Source organism: Pleurodeles waltl, chromosome 7, assembly GCF_031143425.1.
Source record: "Pleurodeles waltl isolate 20211129_DDA chromosome 7, aPleWal1.hap1.20221129, whole genome shotgun sequence".
NCBI classification, from domain to species: domain Eukaryota; kingdom Metazoa; phylum Chordata; class Amphibia; order Caudata; family Salamandridae; genus Pleurodeles; species Pleurodeles waltl.
This window is the reverse complement of record NC_090446.1, coordinates 573,160,204-573,180,061: the sequence shown is the minus strand read 5'-3', so window position 1 is coordinate 573,180,061 and position 19,858 is coordinate 573,160,204. Positions and strand designations below refer to the sequence as shown.

The 19,858-nt window shown below is 41.8% G+C and overlaps 1 protein-coding gene across 3 annotated transcripts in view; it reads left to right on the top strand.

Annotated features, from left to right (window-relative positions):
* The window catches only part of LOC138304374 (integrin alpha-M-like), a 242,314-nt gene that overhangs the window by 124,368 nt on the left and 98,088 nt on the right, over positions 1 to 19,858 (top strand). For all 3 annotated transcript variants that reach the window (XM_069244358.1, XM_069244360.1, XM_069244359.1), the window contains 3 exons: positions 2,802 to 2,929; positions 9,467 to 9,609; positions 14,792 to 14,945. In XM_069244358.1, coding sequence (XP_069100459.1) covers positions 2,802 to 2,929; positions 9,467 to 9,609; positions 14,792 to 14,945 — 425 coding nt within the window. The remainder of the gene's footprint in view (positions 1 to 2,801; positions 2,930 to 9,466; positions 9,610 to 14,791; positions 14,946 to 19,858) is intronic.

Below are 19,858 nucleotides of genomic sequence, written 5' to 3'. Positions count from 1 at the left end.
GCAGGCAAGAAACTGCTTCAGTGAATGTCCCACACTGCTGTCTCTGGACTGCGCTTTAGGCCGATTTAGGCGCACGAGCTGACAATAATTTTGAGGCTTTACAGGCTAAAACTGCAAATGCATGCAAAACATCCTTTCCCAAGGCACTAAGGTCCAACAAGTGGAGATCTCGTGCTCACAATTAGAAAAAGAAGTGCTTAAAAATACACAAAGTCCACCTGCGACCATTTAAGCCTCCTACCTTGGTCCACCAGGGAAAGCCCCCCATTTAATGCCCTGCTCCCTGGCTGCAAATACTCAATCAATGCCTAGCGATAAGGGATTATGGTGACTGAAGGGACTTTGAATAATGTTAAAATGCGATATGTACAAAAACAGGAGGGCTGAGACAAAGATTAAATCAGTGATGGACCTACAACCCCTCCCCTTGAATGTAGGCAGAATGGAGAAATCAGAAGAACTGACCAGCTTCTCAAGAGCGAAGACAAGATTTTGAGTGTCTAAGATAGTAGTAAGATTTGGGCCCTCCCCTGTGTGAACCAGATGGAGCCCCACATTCAACAAACATTAGGCTTATTTACATCAACTACTATGGCACACTCACAGAGATGACACTTGAAGTCTCCAACAAGCATTATCAGCTCCCTTCCCAGACCAAGCACTGACAAGGAATCCAAAGCTGATTGTAAACGATGAAGACTAGAAGCCCCAGGTTGCACTGCCTTAGCATTGTAGAAGTTGACCAATGCTATTGGGGAGCAACCCGGAACTAAAAGCTTTAAATCCTGCATGATACGTGCTTTCCAATTCAAATCCTTAACATGCACACACAGTTCTACTGCTACAAAAGTGACCAAACATCTACTGGCCCTCCCTGCCTCTGAAGGTAGTGCGGGGGAAAAGTTAATATAATAGCCTTCTAAAAAAGGAGGGAATTTTTCTCCTCCCAAATTTCCTGGAGACACATACGATTTGACAAATTGCACCCAGGAAGGAGTGTTAAACATGGAAGACAACCCCGTTATGTCCATCAAAGCAGATCATTTGAGGTCATTTGGGTCATTTGAGGTGACCTCTAAAGTGACATTCGGTGAAGAAACAAGCCCAGAGGGTGGACCAGGTGGAACAGGGGAGCTCAGTCATTCGCACAACTCAAGATTGGTTAAGTGAACAAACCTATCTGCCAGACTCAGAACAGGGGGCTGCAGGCGAGGCACCGTCATTAATGGAGCAAGTATTGACAAAAGAGATCTTGGATGACAATATGTCTGGAGGTTTTGTTGTTGAAAGAGAGGTCCTGTCCCATGTATTGTTTGACGAGCTATTCTAGGCTTTTTGTCAGGCATAGACACAAAATCAAAAATAGCTGAGATGGATCTAGTAAAGAATCATTTTTTACTGAAGAAAGGACTGGACCAGTTGTTAAATGAGTCAAACATGGGCCCAAGATAGGAAAAAAGAGAGGACCTTACTATTAAGTTGCTCCTTCACTCTAGAAGCTTGTGATTTGGTGAACCTAGGGCCAACAACCAAAACATATGACACACTAAAATGAGTACTTATTTCAAGGCTGTACATAAATACAGCCAAAGAGACTAACAGTTGTTTCAGGCCATTTTTCGTCCTGGAGAATAATCCCGCATCCTCAGAATAACGTAAGGCCGGGATTGGGCAGAAACCTACTGTTGGCATATCTTGTCCATCCAAGATCAAACTAAATGATTTGTATTTAAAATAAAAAACGTAAGGGGCCAAGGTGCACTCCTGGTGGACTGCCCCCTTACAGTTTAAAGGAACTGTTACAGTCTCTCTACCGTTGCAAATAACTCAAAAAGAAGACATGTTTCTCAGAATCCGCTGCTTAGTCATGGACGAAAAGTTTTTGTGAACCCTCCAATTTGTTACTTGTTAGTATGCTAGATTATGAACAAAACACAACATCTGGGGAATCCATTGAATCTCAGAGGCTCTTAAAAGTTTTCAACATTTGTGGAAACATGAGGTGCACAAAGCTGACAAAGAACAAGTGCCTGGTACAGTGTCCCCCTAAATTATCATAAAAAACAGAAATTTTTGCAGATTTTTTGATTTTGCGTATTTATATTACCACTGGATTGTAGCAGGATTTTACTGTTTCCCTGTGAAACTCTTAAAAGCCTCTGATTTGATGTCCATGTAAACATTAAAAGAATTATGCCAAAGAATTTGAGTGGCTCTTTAATTTGTTTTCTTTTTGTTACATTTGGGAAACTTCAGGTACCTCCAGTGTCCTTTTGTGAACACTGTTATGGTGCTAGCCTGTTTCCCCTATAAATGTGTCTATGTGAGTGTGTGTGTGTGTGTGTGTGTGTGTATTTGTGTGTGTGTGTGTCTGTGTGTGTGTGTGCGCGCGTGCATGAGTGTGTATGAAGGGGGTGCTTGTGAATCACAACAATATTGATTATTTTATTTAAAATCAAATGAAATTGCCCAGATGAAGTGATAAAAAAAAGCTCTTAAACATCTTTACATATTTGTGTAGACCTGCTCATGAAGTTAAAATACTAAAATGATAATCTCCTGATCCTTTCCTATAATGAATATGAGCTGTGGACACAATCAACATTTCTTAATGAAACTCTATTTAGTGCCTCAGAGCAGTCTTTATAAATAGAAAAAGGATGTTCTAACCTTCTACATGTCACAGAGGTCTGCTGTTGGTTCCCATCTTCAACTGCTCCTCTTGTGTTTCTGCTACATCTGCTTCCATGTCTTTCTGACATTTTCAACCTTTCCTCTCTGCTCTCCTTTCCTCATTCCAGAGTGCATTACTGGGGTGGATGCTGTTATCCTTTATGATGACTCACACAGCATCACCAGTGATGATTTCCGCCGGATGAAGAACTTCATGGCCAACCTCATCAGATTCTTCAAGGAGTTCAACATAAGGGTATGTCCCTACTGATAACCAATAATAAAAGAAGATTCTTCTCTACATAGTGGAACCATACAAGATGCTAGATTTAAATAACGAGAGACCACACCGCATCCCTCCCTCCTCCCTCCTCCCTGACACATGAACCCAAAATGACTATTCCTTCAGATACCTATTGCTAAATTACCTATTCATCAAATACAAAATCATTAAAGGATCCAAATATTTTAAACAGGAAGAGATTACATCCATTAGTTCCTACACCTCCTATAACCACTTTCTGTGGTTCTCTGCAAATCCATGGAGAGGTTGAAGAGGGACATGATGGAAGGAGCAATAAAGCTAGATAGACTAGTCATAATACTGGGGGTGGGGCACAAGTACAGAGGAGAGCCCGATTTGGCAAAGTCTAACTGCCCCTGGATCAGCTCCAAGGTACACTGTTCAAATCTGTCCAGATGGAAGGTAGCCTTAGGAGAGGGTAGGCTAAAATTAGGTGGATCTTCAGGCAGCCACGACTAACAGGAAAGTTTGAATAAATTATATTGATTATCTCCTCAAAAAAGTTAGCTGGAGAGTCACATTACTCTTGTGATGCCGAAATAGCATGAGTATAGGTTCGAGGTTTGATAAAACTATTGAGTCCTTTAAAGAGAACTTTAGTGGAGTTGCTTGCTTTCTCAGTTTTATTTGTTATGAAATTTCCCTGGGCCTTTTTAATGTTGTTGTGGTAGCCTCTGAGCATCAGTTTAAGTTCATCTTTGTCCGAAGAGGATTTGGACTTTTGCTAGCGCCTTTGTAGCCTTTTGCACTTGGTTTTCTCCAGTTTTAATTCGGCGGAATACCAAAAAGCATTGCAACTACTGGAGATAGCTTGTGCCTGTTTAGGGGGGCAATTTGATCAAGCCCCTGAGAGAAGGAGCTATAGAAATTATGCAGAGCTACATTCAAGTCGGGTCTAAGGGAAAATAAGCCCTAGAAAAGGAGTCTGGTGCGGCTGGTTCCCATTTTCTAGTAACCTGCCTAAACACACTTTTAGATCTTTCAAACTTGCTCACCTTGGGATCTGAAACTTGATCAGGTAGAGATCAGACCAGAGGAGAAGTAATAAGGATTCACTCCTTAGTTCAGGGGAATTAGTGAATATCAAGTCTAAGATGTGACTAGCCCAACCTCTGTCTGTTTGAGACATTACATTTCCATGTCTGCCAAAAGTTGGGCCTGCTCGGTTTTTAAGACATCTTTACTTTACTTTAATGGTAATTAAAGTTCCCTGTAGCAACAAAATGTTTGATGCTAGTATGTGAGGTGGAATATGCTCTGCTAGCAAATGACTAAACTCTTTCTTGGCTCCAGGCGGTCGGTAAATAAGAGCACCCTTCCAGCAATCCGTAGATGAGAGTTCAATTCGAAAAACACCCAATTTCACCCAATCAGCTAACAGGGTCTCAATAAGTTCTATTTTGACTGTGTCATGCACAGCAATAGCAACCCCTCCCTCTGGTCTGGACCCTTTGTCTAGCTTAACCAGGTGACACTTCTCCGGGAGGGTTACAGTGATGCTAGGCTGCAGAATTCAGCCAAGTCTCTGTAAGAAAACACAAGTCTAGAGAGCAGAAAGTTAGGCGGTCCCATAATTCAATCAAATGTTTGGACATGGACCTGATCTTACAGTACAGGCCATCAAGATTATGAGATACGGCCAGGAGTGCAGAGCCGGTAACAGGGTTCAGAGATTCTGAAAAGGAACCCTTCATGAGGGCTGAACCATTAATGTTAGCTGTTGAGCAAACCAACATAGGTGGGGAACTAATCCCCACTACAGCCATTAACATTGAAAACTTAAAGGGGCAGAAACCTGCAACTCAAACAAGAAACAGGTTCTTCCAAGTGACTCGAACAGCAAGTGGTCTAAGGACCAAGATCATTGGGTTTAGAATTTAAATGGTGGAGTTCTGTGGGAGAATAACATAGCCTTACCACAGTAATGACCTCTCTGGCCAAAGGAGCAGGGGTCCTGACACCTGGCCAAATTCTGACATGGACAAGGCAGGCAGGCTTGCTTTTGTCGCATCCGCGGTGCGCCCCCGTGCACATCAGACTGCTCATTGGTCTTAAATGAGCATCTCCCAGCAAAGAGCAGAGTGTCTGGACCACTTAACTCCCCAAAATGGCAGCAAGAGTGTCAACCGGGAAGTGGGGAAGACCTAATGGCTCTCTCCGCACAATTAACTTGACTGCAATTGGTTGCAGGTCTGCACCCTCATTGGTCCTAAATAGGCATCTCCCAGTAAAGAGCAGAGTGTCTGGACCTCTGTGCACATCAGACTGCTCATTGGTCTTAAATGAGCACCTCCCAGCAAAAAGCAGAGTGTCTGGATCACTTAACTCCCCAAAATGGCAGCAAGAGTGTCATCCAGGAAGTGAGGCAGACACAATGACTCTCTGCGTACAGTTAAGTCAGTCAAATCAGGGTAAAGCAAAGTAATCTCAGCAAAAGGTTGTTAGTCACTTGCCTGCAATCGGTCATACCATACCATACAATGGCAGACCAAAGCAAATCATACTATACCATACAATACAATGGCAGGCCACACCATACCATACTATACCACACTATACAATGACAGACCATAACATACCATACTATTAAATGACAGAATACCATATTATACAATCACAGGCCAAATTGTATCATACCACACCATACCATACTATTCAATAACAGGCCACACCACACCTAAAGATAGGCCACACCTTGCCATACCATATATTGAATGATAGGTCATACCATCAGATATTATACAATGACAGAACATACCATACTAAACTATACAATGACAGAGCATGCTATATTATACAATGATAGGCCATACTGCACCATATCATAAAATATCACACCATACAATATTATACAATGACAGGCTATACCATACGTGACAAGCCATATCATACCATACATACCATACTATACAATGACAGGCAATACCGTACCATACCCTATCGTACTATACAATGACAGGCCACACCTTACTATACCATACAATGACAGGATATACTATACCATAAAGTACCACACCATATTAGAAAATACCAGGCCATACAACACCATATCATACAATGACAAGCTGAACCATACTGTACCATACTATACAATGAAAGGCCATGTCATGTCATACTATACAATGCCAGCCCATAACATACCATACAATCATAGTATAACAAGACAGACAATACCATACTATACAATGACCAGCCATGTCATTCCATATGGTATAATACCATATCATACCATATACAATACTACTACTATACTATATGAGAGGCCATACCATACTATACAATGACAAGACATACTATACTATACTACACTATACTATATTATATTATACTAAGCTATACTATACTGTATGACAAGTCATACCATCCCATACCATACTTTACAAACACATGCCATACCATAGTATATAATGACAGGTCTTGCCATACAATACCATACAATGACAAGCCATATCACACCATACCTTTCTATGCAATAACATACAGCGAAACAGGCATGCCATACAATACCTCGATATATCAAACATACTGTACCATACAATGACAGGGCATAACGCACCATGCCATATTATACAATGACAGGTAATACTACATGATACCATACTATACAATGACAGGTAGTACGATACCATACTATAAAGTGACAGACTATACAATACTATACAATGACAGGCCATACCATTCTCTCCTATCTAACGACAGGCCACATCATACCTTGCTATACTAGATTATACCATACTATACAATGACAGGCCATACCATACCATACCAAACCATACAAAGGCTGGCCATACCATACAATACCATACTATATAATGACAGTGCATACCATATGTGACAGGCCATATCATACCATATTAAATAATAACAGGCCATACCATACCATACCCTACCATACTATACAATGACAGGTCATATCATACCTTGCCATACTGGATCATACCATATTATACAATGACTGGCCATACCATACTATACAATGACAGGCCACATACAATGACAGGCCATACCCTACCGTACTATACAATGACAGACCATTCTTTACCATACCATACCATACAGTGCCAGGCCACACTATAACCTAACATACCATACCATATTACATATTAACAGGCAATACAGTACCAAATGATATAATGACAAGCTGTGCTATACCCTACCGTACTATACAATGAAAGGCCATGCCTTGTCGTATTATACAATGCCAGCCCATACCATAGTCATACCATACCGTACAATCATACTATAAAAAGACAGACAATACGATACTATGCAATGACCGGCCACGTCATACCATATGGTACCATACTCTACCACACCATATATACTACAACTACTATACTATATGAGAGTCCATACCATACTATACCAGGGAACCCCATACCGTACTATGCTCTACTATACTGTAATATACTGTACTATACTTTGCTATACTATACTATGCTATACAACAGGTCATACCATACTATACAGTAACATGCCATACCAGATTATACAATGACAGGTCTTGCCATGCCATACCATACTAAACAATGACACGCCATATCACACCATACCTTTTTATACAATAACAGGCAATACCATACAACGAAACAGGCATACCATACAATACCTTAATATGTCAAACATACTGTACCATACAATGACCGGGCATAACATACCATGCCATACTGCACAATGACAAGTCATACTATATGATAGCATATTATATAATGTCAGGGCATACCATACCAAACTTTACAGTGACAGACTATACCATACTATACAATGACAGGCCTTACCATGCTTTCCTGTCTAACAACAGGCCACATCATACCTTGCCATACTAGATCATACCATACTATACGATGGCTGGCCATACCATGCCATACCATACTATGGCAATGACAGGCCATACCATACTATACCAATCTATATTATATGACAGCCCATACCATACAAAACAATAACATACCATACTATACCATACAATAATGGACCTTAACGTACCACACCACACCATACATTACCCTACCCTACCATACCATACCATACCATACCATACTCAACAGTCCATACCATGCCTTACCATACAATGCTACAGTGTACAACAGTTCATGCCATAACATACCATACTATACAATAAGAGGCCATAGCATACAATGCCCTGTTACAATACCATACAATCACAGGCCATACCATAGCATACCAAGCCATAACATACCATATCATACAATGACAGGGCATAACATGCCATACTATACAATGACAGCTCATATTATACCATCCTGTACTATGCAATGACAGACCACACCCTACTATACAATACCAGGCCATACTATGTCACACTATACCATACCATACTATGCAATCAGAGGCCATACTACACCATATAATACCATGCCAAACCATACCATACTACACAATGACAGTCATTACCATACCATACTACAATGACATACCACACCATACAAACATATACTATATAAAAGTTATATATCATAAAATTATATTATTATTATATTATATAATTATTATGCATATATGTATGTATATAAAATCATATAATATATTGCATTGTAATAATCCTTTTGTGGACATGTTGTACGACATGGCTTCAAAACATTGACACAGCTAAGAGGTCTTGCATAGCAGAGGCCTATTGTCTTTATCAGCGCTTGTTCCCAGAGATTCTAGATTCGCAGGCAGATAGATCATGATGAGTGTTATTGGGCTGAATGTCGTAAATGTTTGACTCCAAGCACTGTGGCACAGTGATGAGCAAGTCACTTCTGTATTGATTGAAAAGGTTACTTATGACAGTAATAATCCACACTAGTCACTACACATTTTTAAATCTCAGCAGATATTAACATTGATAAGGTGTGCAATATAATGAAACTTTTGTGTTACTTGATTCCTTCTCCCTAAGCCCCTCGCATTCTAATATTGCCTTCTATTATTCTAACACTCTTATCTGTTTACTTGTTCACTCTATAGCTGACTCTTTATCTCTCTCTCTCTCTCTCTCTCTCTCTCTCTCCCTCTCTATCTGACCTTCTCTCTCCCACTTTCTCTCTTTGGCTGTCTGTAACTCACTCACTCTATTTTTTACACTCACTATGGCTATCTCTCTATTTCCCTTCTTTTTCCTCTACATTTTCCTAAGGTTCGATCTAATTTTCCATCTCCATCTCCCCTTACCTCACTCATCTCTTCCCATCTTTCTGGCTTTCTTTGTCTCTTCCTACCCATTTTCCTTTTACTGTTTCTCTTGTCCAACCCCTTCCCAGATCCCTTCATTGGATTTTCGCACTGTATTCTTCCATCTTTGTCTTCTTGCCTTTTTAGTTTCTTTAATTTTATCTGACTATATCTCTCACTCTTATTTACTTCTTCGTTTCTATCTTCCTTCCCCGTTCTCTTCTTCTTTACTCGTCCTCATTCTTTATCCAATAATGTTTCTGGAACTGAACATCTGCTTTGTCTCTGTTTCTGTTCTACCCCTCACAGTTTGCTGTGGTCCAGTATTCTACAGAGATCAACATAGTCTTTGACTTTAAGTATTACCAAGAAGTGGGTGATCTCAAAGTTCTGGAAGGCTTCCCCCACACCAAAGGCAACACCTACACACCTTCCGCCATCAAATATGTTGCGTGAGTTATTCTCTTGGTATTTTGCTGTGTGTCTTAAGGAGACACTTCTCTAGTAGAGCAGTGCCCTAAACTCCAAGAGATGGCAACTATCTCAAGGTCTCTTCTCTCAAATATAAATATCCTCCACTGCATTGAAATGATTACTTAGCTCACTTTCAAATTTCCCATGCTCATTTGCAAAGTGAGGATGGTTTGTACTGGAAGCGTTCCCCACAGTGACTGCAATGATATGGTTTCTCTCCAATCAAATCTACATTCTGGTTTCCGTCTGGTAAAGTAGGTGAGGTGGTGAGTCAAAACCTTTCAATCATTCACTGCACCAATGTGTTTTTTTTCTCTCACGTGCAGTCTTGTAAAATAAGAGTGTCCCATTCTGGCCGTTCTTATGGATTCCCATCTCTTCCACATGTCTCATTTTGTAAATTGAGATATGCACGAGGTTTCCTCACATTCCCTGCACAGATAGGGATTCCTGGCTTTTCTAGAGTGTCCTCTGTGATCAAATAAGATTGTTTTATGCCCAACGCCAGTGGTTCCCAACCTTTAGACCCCCACTTTATCATTACTGAAACTGGGGCCCTCAGTGAATCATTTCTGGAATCCGTGGATCCACCACTGAGTCATTACTAAAAGCTGGGGACCTTATCAATTAATATTATTCAAATTTCTAAGCAGTCGCTGCCCCCCTGAGGAGGCTTTGTGGAACCCCAGGGGTCCACGGACCACAGGTTGGGAACCACTGCCCTACGCTATCTGTCAATCCATTGAACTTATTTGGTCTCCCTTCATTAATGGGTGTCTTCGTCTTATTGAGTCAATCTGACTTTGTGATTGGATACAGCACGTGATGACAGATTATCCCAGGCAAACACATTGGTGGCTGCCACTGCAAATCTCAAGGCGGGGGTGGAATAATAAAATAATAATCAAAAAAACTTACCTGTCCTGCCGTCGCCTTGCCGGGTTGAGGATCCCTAAGTGCGCATGTCAGTTGGGCCAGCCTGAGACAGCCAGCCAAACTGACATGCTCACTTAATGCACTCCACTTCTCCTCCCCATCCCATGTCCTAGTCCCGCCCCTCCCTGCACATGCTGGCTCAGCCAGAAGCTGAAAAATAAAACGATAATGAGATATTGCTTTATTTTTCAGCTGCTGGTTCTTAGCCAGTGAGGTGATGCTACTTCACCATTACGGAGTGAGTGGTCCCTGAAACACATCCTATTGCACTTATGTATGACAAGTAGGAAAAAACTGCCTTCTTTCACTTTTTTGTTCACTATTTTAACAATCTTTTTTCAGTGTTTTTTTTATTTTGTTCAGATTCCTGTCCTGCGAGCATCGCTAACAAACTAACTCCACAGCAAAGATATTATAAATTCTTTAAAAATTTAGCGCCGTATGTGCCAACTGCGTACCAACTCCCGGTGATGGTTGGGTGTATTAATTATGTATGCCACAAACTCTGCTACTGTTGTGTTTTCTTTTTTCTATGACCCTCATGGCATCTACTAGCTTGCACATGCTCATCTTAAACATGCCTGCATCCGTTTCAGCGAAGTGTTCAGGCTCCACTGCACACAACTCCTAGACATGGGATTTGGAGTTTGTCTGATAGGAGACTCTGCCTAAGCTTGGTGGAGTAAACTGTCCATCAAACCATTAGACACGCCCACTCTATTATCGCCCTATAGCCTGCCGGAGCGTGCTATACCTACCGTTAAAGGCCCGCTCCAGCATTAAACAAGGGAGAGGGACTTTAATGCAGGTATAGCCCAGCAACGGAGGGTCATGAGGCTATTAGAACATTCTGCCACTAGAGGGCAGAACGTCTAATAAATAAATCAAAGTTCTCACAGAGCCCGAGGGTATTGGAAGGGGATTGAATTCTCCTCGGCAGGTGAGGCCTTTGTTCACAGCAACAGCTGTGGACAAAATCATTGAAATGTTGGAGCTCTGGGCTTCTACCAGCTATTAGAAGCCCGAGCATTCAATTGTTTTCAGTGGAGCTACCAAAATTCCTGTGTTCTACTATACAGTAGACGGACTGTTATCTCTCTGATGGCTGTGCCTTTACTGGCTCTGCCTTTTTAAAACCTTCTCCTATGGCCTGACAGAGTAGGTGCCGCTGGAGTAAGAACATCAGGCTGCCTGCTACTGCTACAGTTTTTGTGTTTGACACTGCTAGGAAAACCCTGGCAGTACCAGACAGATGAAAAAGAGAAGGCGGGGACTCTCCTCAGATGTCAGTTATTTCAAAATGGTTTGAAGAACAATTACTGAAGAACAATTCTCGAAAGCAGTCAAATGTCTAAAAAATTAAAATATAGGCGTTCTATAATAAACTACTTATACTAATAAACTAAAAAATAGCCTGAGGTTAGTCAGAGAACTGTTCTCTGAAAAGGGGCAAATAAACCATGCAGAATAATTACAAGATATCTGTGATTTTCACTGAAGTACCTTGAGTGGAACTGGACAGATGTATAAAAGATGTATTAAAGAAGACAAGCCATCAGAGTGGCTTTACGTCATCTTTTTCACATGCAAACAAAATATTATGCTGAGAATGTATGCTGATTTTCAGGCAAATGCCACTTGCATTTGGATAGATGACTACCCACCACCTAATATCCCCTTGCTTGCAAAACTCATGAATCAGGCATGTTGCATCTTTCGTGATTCCAAACATAAGGTCATTTTATTCACCTTCCATATTTGCATGGACAGTTCGTTAGTGCCTATGGTGATGTGTATCCAACATGGTATCTTAGTTTTCCCAGTTACAGGAGACCATTAGAGGAGATTCCACGCCATGCTAAAAAGCAACTGGAATTCAGTAGATTTAAGATCATGTTAGAGAACAGCCAGATCTGGGCTGAAAATTGCACAATCCTGGGCCACCCAAAATCAAATTCCATGATTATAACCATCCTGTCACGGTTTCGGGCAGGTCTGATCAGGACTCTGGTTGGGACACCCCTTGAGGTCACCGAATATTCTAAAGAGATAGTGTACTGGGGCATAAGAGCAGCTAAAGGCGTACACGGGAAGGACAGCTATGGACAGGCACAGGAAACAGGAAAGTAAAAGCAGAGCAACCCTTGTGTGAGCAAATAGGAAACGGATTACTAGTGGACAAACACGCTGGGGTTGTACACAGAGTAAGGCGCAGAACCTCCCACAGTGACAGGGAATCTCAATGCCTCTGTGCAGTTTGCTCTAACCTATAGTCACCCTGCCAGCCCCATAGAAAGGAGGCAGCAGAAGAGATTCTGTCTGTGGACCCTAGAGCACAAACAAGGATAGTACTTACATACACAGGACACGCTCTTGTGGGTCCAGCTGGAAACACAGTGGCGATTCCTGAGAAAACAGCAATAGCACACTGTCACTGTTAGGCACGAAAGACAACGTATAACACTAGACAAGGATGGGGGCTGGAATTGCCTCCTGGAAACCAGGAGCCAACCCCAGTACAAAGGAGGACACGTATACACTGGTGAAGACTGATAGAACACTTACCAGACACAAAGAACCAAGAAGAAACAGAAACACAAGGGAACAAACAAAGAGGCAGAGGCAAGAACTGGGAACAGGGTTAGGCTGAAGTAAAGGCGGGACTAGGACTTGAAAACAGGGTGCAAACTTCTGGCTGGAACAAACAGATATAGGACTGGGAAACTGAGAGCAGGCTCTGACTGGAACAGGCAAGGACAGGACTGGAATACAGGGAGTAGGAATGAGTAGTAAACAGGACTGGGAAACAGAGAGCAGGTTCAGGCTGAAACAAGGCAGGAGCAGGGCAGAGAAACAGGGAGCAGGCTCTGGAAGAAACAAACAGGTACAAGGCTAAGAGATAGGTAGCAGACTCTGGCTGGAACAATCAGGAGCAGGGCAGAGAAACAGGAAACAGGATCAAGCTGGAACAGAACAGGAACAAAACTGGAACACCATCCGACAATGGGTCTGTAACACAAAGGAATCGAACTCCAATGCACGACGGGGAGCTTGAGGAAATGGCTGCTTATAAGCAGTTCCAAGCTGGGCTGCACAAGAGAGGTCACAGGTGTGTGTAGTTTCAGACACTTGCAAGTCCTGGAGGAGAGGATCCGGTGAAAAGGAGCAACTGGACATCTCCCATTGAAAACAATGGGAAACAGAATCCGGGCTTTCCTGACTACCAGGCTGTGCATTATGGGATTTGCAGTCCCAGGGAGCAAATGTAGTACTACACAAGTGTACCATGGAGAAAAGAGAAACAAACAGGAGTCAGCAAGGGACTCTAGAAAGGTGTTCAAGGTGATTCCCAGGCTTCCGACAGTCCTCTTACAGCGCCCCCTGGAAATGGGACGACAGAGTCGTAACAAATCCCACCATTTAGAACAGACCAATTAATTTATATGAAAGGCTTCGAAGGTAATATAATTCAATGCAAAGGTGACGTAAATAACAGCTAGATTTCTGCATGTTAAAAACAAGGTAATTCCTGCACCCAGCCTTCACCGTTGCGATATAATGTGTGAAACTATGTAATTTACTCTTCCCAGTCACCACCATGAGTTGGGTACAATGCTTAGTCAAATAGTGAATGGTTGCTAGATGGCTAATAGTTGGTCAAAGCACTGGCCTCTAGAGCCTTCCCTGGCATGGATCAGAGAGGGTTTGTGATGAAAAAGGAGGGTAAAGTGGGTTTTCGGGACACATCAATTGGTTTCCAAATACAGTGTATATCGAGCATTACTTTCTAGCCCCTTTGCTAACTACCAAATGTTGGGATATGCCTACATGTTGCAGTGACTACCTAGCAAAGGCGTAATTTTGAGAAAGAGCAATTTGGGTGAGAAAAAGCTAAAAACAACGAGAGATACTAATTGATGCATGTTTGTTGAAGCTATGTAATCTGGTGATGGGTTCATGTATGAAGATGAAGCCAAGAGCGCAACACTTCATCCTAGGACAGTGAAGACTTCACTGCACTGGGATGTGTTTGTGTGGGTTTCTTGTCATCTATTACGTATTAACCTGGCACGTCATCTATTTAGGCTTTTCCTCGCCACATCAAACACTAACTTGCTGTGCAAACTACCCACAAGCAGATCTTCTCAACTTTTAGACTGTCTTTGGAAGCGATACTAAGAATATGGTTTTGTTACTCACTGTTTCTCTGTGTCCTGGCTCTAGGGATAACCTCTTCACTGAGGAGAAGGGTGCCCGAAGAAACACCAAGCGACTTCTGATCACTATCACGGACGGGGCTTCCAATGACAAAGCCACCAATTTCATGCAAGCCACTGCAGCTGCAGACCATAAGCAGATCATCCGCTACGCCATTGGGGTGAGCGCAAGGGCCCTATAAAGGACAGAAAGAACAAAGAAGCACTGAAAATAGAAGCAGTTCAGGTGGATGTAACTCCTCTGAGAAAAACAAAAAGTGATGAATAGAATGCTTAAATTAATGACATCCACAATAGATTCCTCTGGGAAGCATTGAACTCAATTATGTCTTTGCTCACAGAGAAGGAACACTACATACACACCAGTCTTGCCCACAGGGACATTCCAGCCAGAAAATCTAGCAATACCTTGTCTGAACCGAAGCACAAGCAGCTCTTCACTTGCTACAGATGTATGTCGCAGTTTTCAGTCCTGGGCTTGTGTGTGTCAACCTAATGCATTCTGGGCCATGTTGTTTTGGTTTGATCCTACTGAACTAATTAAACTACCAAACCTGATATCAATAAGTTGTAGAGGATAGCTTCAGGACTGGAAACTCTGCCCGTGATGAGATGAAGAGAGGCCAGTGTATCATGGCAACTGTATCAGGAGTCAGGGCATATATATTTTTACACCTCTGCATTCTGTAAAATAAAAGCCCTCAAACGTTACATGTATATATATCACTGAAAAAAACAACAGTTAACGGGACATTTTAGCTAGGAGGCGAAAGGAGATTCAAGCTAACATAAAAAACCACTAAAATACATGTTACAGTTTAGTGAACTAATTATAACTTGCACCCCCATCATGCAATGCGTAATAACTTTGTTAACATTACTTATTGGATCAACCAGTGATTCTGAGAATGTGCTATAGGTTTTGACAACAAGGAGTAAAACCATAACCTAAATCAATGGTTGTTCTCTTATAAGCTTGTCTGTAAGCTTTTGAAAGCTACAAAAGAAATTGGGCATTTCAGGAGTGCAGTTTTGTAATGGATAACTCTGTCTTTTAACTTGTATTCACCCAAAGAAAGGGTACAGTGAGGGTAGGTCATTTGTGAAGATGGCAGCTAAGCATCAATGAACATCATTAAGCAGGGTCTAGCAACAGGAGAGGCCCTGTGACCAGCTCCCTGCTGTTCATGTTTGGAGGCCGTGCACAGCGAGTGTTGGCCACTTGCAGAGGGTTCGGCGCAAGGTCTGGCTATAGAGCACACCTGCTGCCCAGCCCCTACTGTAAATTGAATGCAGGGTCTGGTGTGAAAGCAGGCCATGCAGACTGTGCATAGTTGAGGTTGGCTAAATGTGCAGGGTGGGTTCAGGCCCTGGCCACAGCCTAAGCACTCTGTCAAACTTGTTCTATATATGGCTTAAGATTGTGTGCAGTGGAAGTTTGATGCATGCAGAGGGTTGAGGGAAGGTCCTTGCTGCAGCAAAGGCAAGTTCTGATGTGGATTAGATGCAGGGTCTGTCCGTAGGCTATAACTGCGATGTCATAGGTGATGTAATCAGTGATGTCATTCAATATGTCATGAGTGATGTTATATGTGAGGTCATATGCTGTGTATGATGGGGCACAAATTATATAGTTCACTAAACTATACCTGGCATATGTCAGTGTATTTTGTTTTGAACATTATCATTCCAAAACCTAACCATGATGCCATGACATCAAGTAAAGCATTTTATCTATCTATCTATCTATCTATCTATCTATCTATCTATCTATCTATCTATCTATCTATCTATCTATAGTTTGGATAACGTTTCTATTAGAAAAGCATTTTTTAAAATAATTTTGGTGCCATTCGACAAACCTTCACAAAACTTTTGGGAAAATAATTCATCCACCTTGGCTACTTCCTTTAAAAGTTTTGGGTTGATCAGTCAAACAATGTCGAGAAAAAAAAGGGGTGGGAGGTAGAGGGGGTGCTAAGAGACCAACATGAGTTTCCCAAGAAAAAAATCCATTGGAAAATTAGACAGCTATAGCCAAAACAGCTGAATGGAATTGCCAAAAATTTGGCAGAAAGCTAGATCTTGGTCCAGTAGTTTTTGAGACATTAAGGCTTAAACTTAATGTATATTTCACACCACAAAGGATCCACAGATACCACAGATCTTAAGATAAGATCTGATTGGCTCCACCACATCAACAAAGATGAGGCGGCAGCCATTGTACGACTGGGGGACTTTCATAGTCAAAGTATCAAAAAACATGTACATTTGCATGGTAGAGATACCCCGCCCCCCACACCTGGTAAGAGGTTCCCAGAGGAACCTCATTGGGGCCAAACAAATCATTTTTAATTTGAGTGGTACCATGGATCCACAGCACCAATTACAAAAATGCCTTCCTCCCTAAACCTCCTGAGGCCTTTGGGACCCTACCTACTCTGGTTGGTATAATTATTAATAGGGAGGATGGTGGTTTTTTTGGGCCAGGGACATGCGGTCCCCCGTCCCGAGCCTTAGACAAGGCCCAGGGACCCCTGTGACCCACATGAAGCAGTTTTCCAGGGATCCCACTCTCCAGGACACTGCTGTGTTTCTTGCCCACAAGAGTACATTAAGGAAATGTAAATTTAATTTACTGTCCCCTCCCCTCCTTTCGTGAGCAGGGAAGACAACTACAACTTTACTCCCACCTAGACGAGAGCAGAGAAAAATGTTGCTCCCACCTGGTGAGCGCAAAGTGAAAGAGCCAGATCCCATGGCACCACAATGAGTGCTGGCTGAGGAGTCAACAATGTTGGGCGTGGGGCTTCCCCATGATCCCAACTTTCAAAACTAAGGGGTCGGCACCCACAGCAAAAGCCTAATGGACCATACCCACCAGCACCACAATAGGTACTGGCTGGGGAGCAGGTAGGGGCCACTAGGCCTTTAGGATTCCACCCATGGCGCCCAACATTTGGATGTGTTTTGGGTGCCCCAGGTGCGCAGTGGGGCACCAAAAAAAAAAAGAAAAATATTAGTAAATGAGTGTTTTGAGCCGCTCATTTACTATTCACTGGTCTGCGCCTCATAATGTCTTTGGGCTTTTTACATTTCTTTTCCTGGTGGTGCCCCAACCATATTTTCAATGTTGTGGGAGGCTGCAGGGAGTGCAGCAGCAAAAAAACACATGAAGTCTCCCCGGTCATTGAATCCACGGCTCCAGGAGAGTTTACCATATTTTGTAAAGCATTCTAAGCTGGAAATGTATGCTCTGCAGCAGGAATGCAGGGATCCCTTGGGGTGTATTTTAGGGCTGCATTTGGTGGCCTGACAAATGTTTAAAAAAAGACGATTAGTTTTTTTTAGTAAGGCTCCATTCAAAATATTTTATGACATTCACTTTCATTAAACATTTCAATGTGTAAATTTATAAATTACACATTTAATTATAGATTATGTTGATTTTTGACAAAAAACATTAGTCTGCTTTATGTATTTCAATGTGCTTGCCCCTTGATAAAGCCAGCAGGCCTACTTTTTACATTTTGGTGTTCTGGCCCTCTGATAAAGTCAATAGGACCACGTTACATTAAATGACAACTTTTAAGTTGTTACATCACATAGTCAGATGTGCGCACCCATGGATTGTTGGGAGAAGGCCCTGGTTCTAGGCAAGGCCTGCCTCAAACCCCCCCCCAGCGCTCACGTTCAAAGACCAAAGTGCTGCAAAGTAGCTAGAATTTGCACCATCAACATTCACTGCTAATTAACTCTCATATTACATCACCCATGATATCTTCTTTGACATCATTGATAACATCCCTGCAACATCTGAAATTACATTAAGGGCGGGAGTTATATTTACCTAGGACACAAGTTGCTATAGTTACTTCAGATACATATAAATGGTGAATTTCAGGGGGTTTAGTTAATTTAAACCTGTGTGTTTTAATTGACATTTTCACTTAACTATAACATTCCTTACATCTCGTTTTTTTTCAGTGAACTTCTAAGGTTTTTTTTAAATATAAAGTAAGATATTATTATAGTTCCGAAAGTTACCACTGGGTAGTTATAGTTAGTATTGTGTTTCAATAGGAAAATCATTTATTGGTTTGCTTATAACTTTGGCATTGTTTGATGAACTTTGACGAAACTCGAATAAGAAAAGCCTCTTCTAACTAAGCTCCTTCCGGGAAGGTTTAGGGGTAATCTGTCAGGTGGGAGCTGAGAAAAAGGATACGTTCCTAAATGCACTTTCTCTGTTCATTTTTCCTTGGGGAATTTAGACCAGCTACAGCCCAATCAGCTGAATGGATTTACACCAAATTTGGCAGAAGCTAGATCTTGGTCTAGAAGATGTGCTTTTTGTGATTTGGTGTAAATCCATTCAGTAGCTCTAGACCAAGTAAGGGTCACAAATTTTAGATCTTTCACTCCACCATGGATCAGCTGACCAGCATGCTCAACCATGCACTATGATAGGCTGGCCGCAACCTAAATGAAAATTTGCACCCCCTATCTTAGAACTCAGGGACTTTAAAAAAAACTAAAACTAAATCAGATATAAGGGGCAGGGTAGGGGCACCCTGACCCCTTATGAACAACCCCAACAGATGCACACAGCTGACAATGTGATGTAACAATATAAGGTGTCATTTTAAGTAAGGCAGTCCTACTGACTTTATCAAAGGGTAAGCACACCTTGGGGCTTGTGGGAAAGACCCATAAGTACCCTAAATGCAGTTAAATGTTTCATAACATTTTTTGGGGGTTCCGTGGATCTGTCAATCCACTGTGACTTCCAGCGCAACACTCCTGGGGCTTCACGGTAGATCCGTGGATGCACGGGACCCAAATAAAAATAAAAAAGGGGCATTTACGCTAAACCCTTGAATAGGTACTGCAATGAACATCTTACTTTACATTAAAAAACAGAAGAAGTTCCGTAAAAAAACAATGGTTAAAGTGACATTATATTTAGAAATTATAATAATATCTTAATTTATAATAACAAAGCTTAGAAATTAATTGAAAAAAGCAAAGCTTAAAGGGAAGTTATAGTTAGGCAAAAATGTCAGTTGAAACA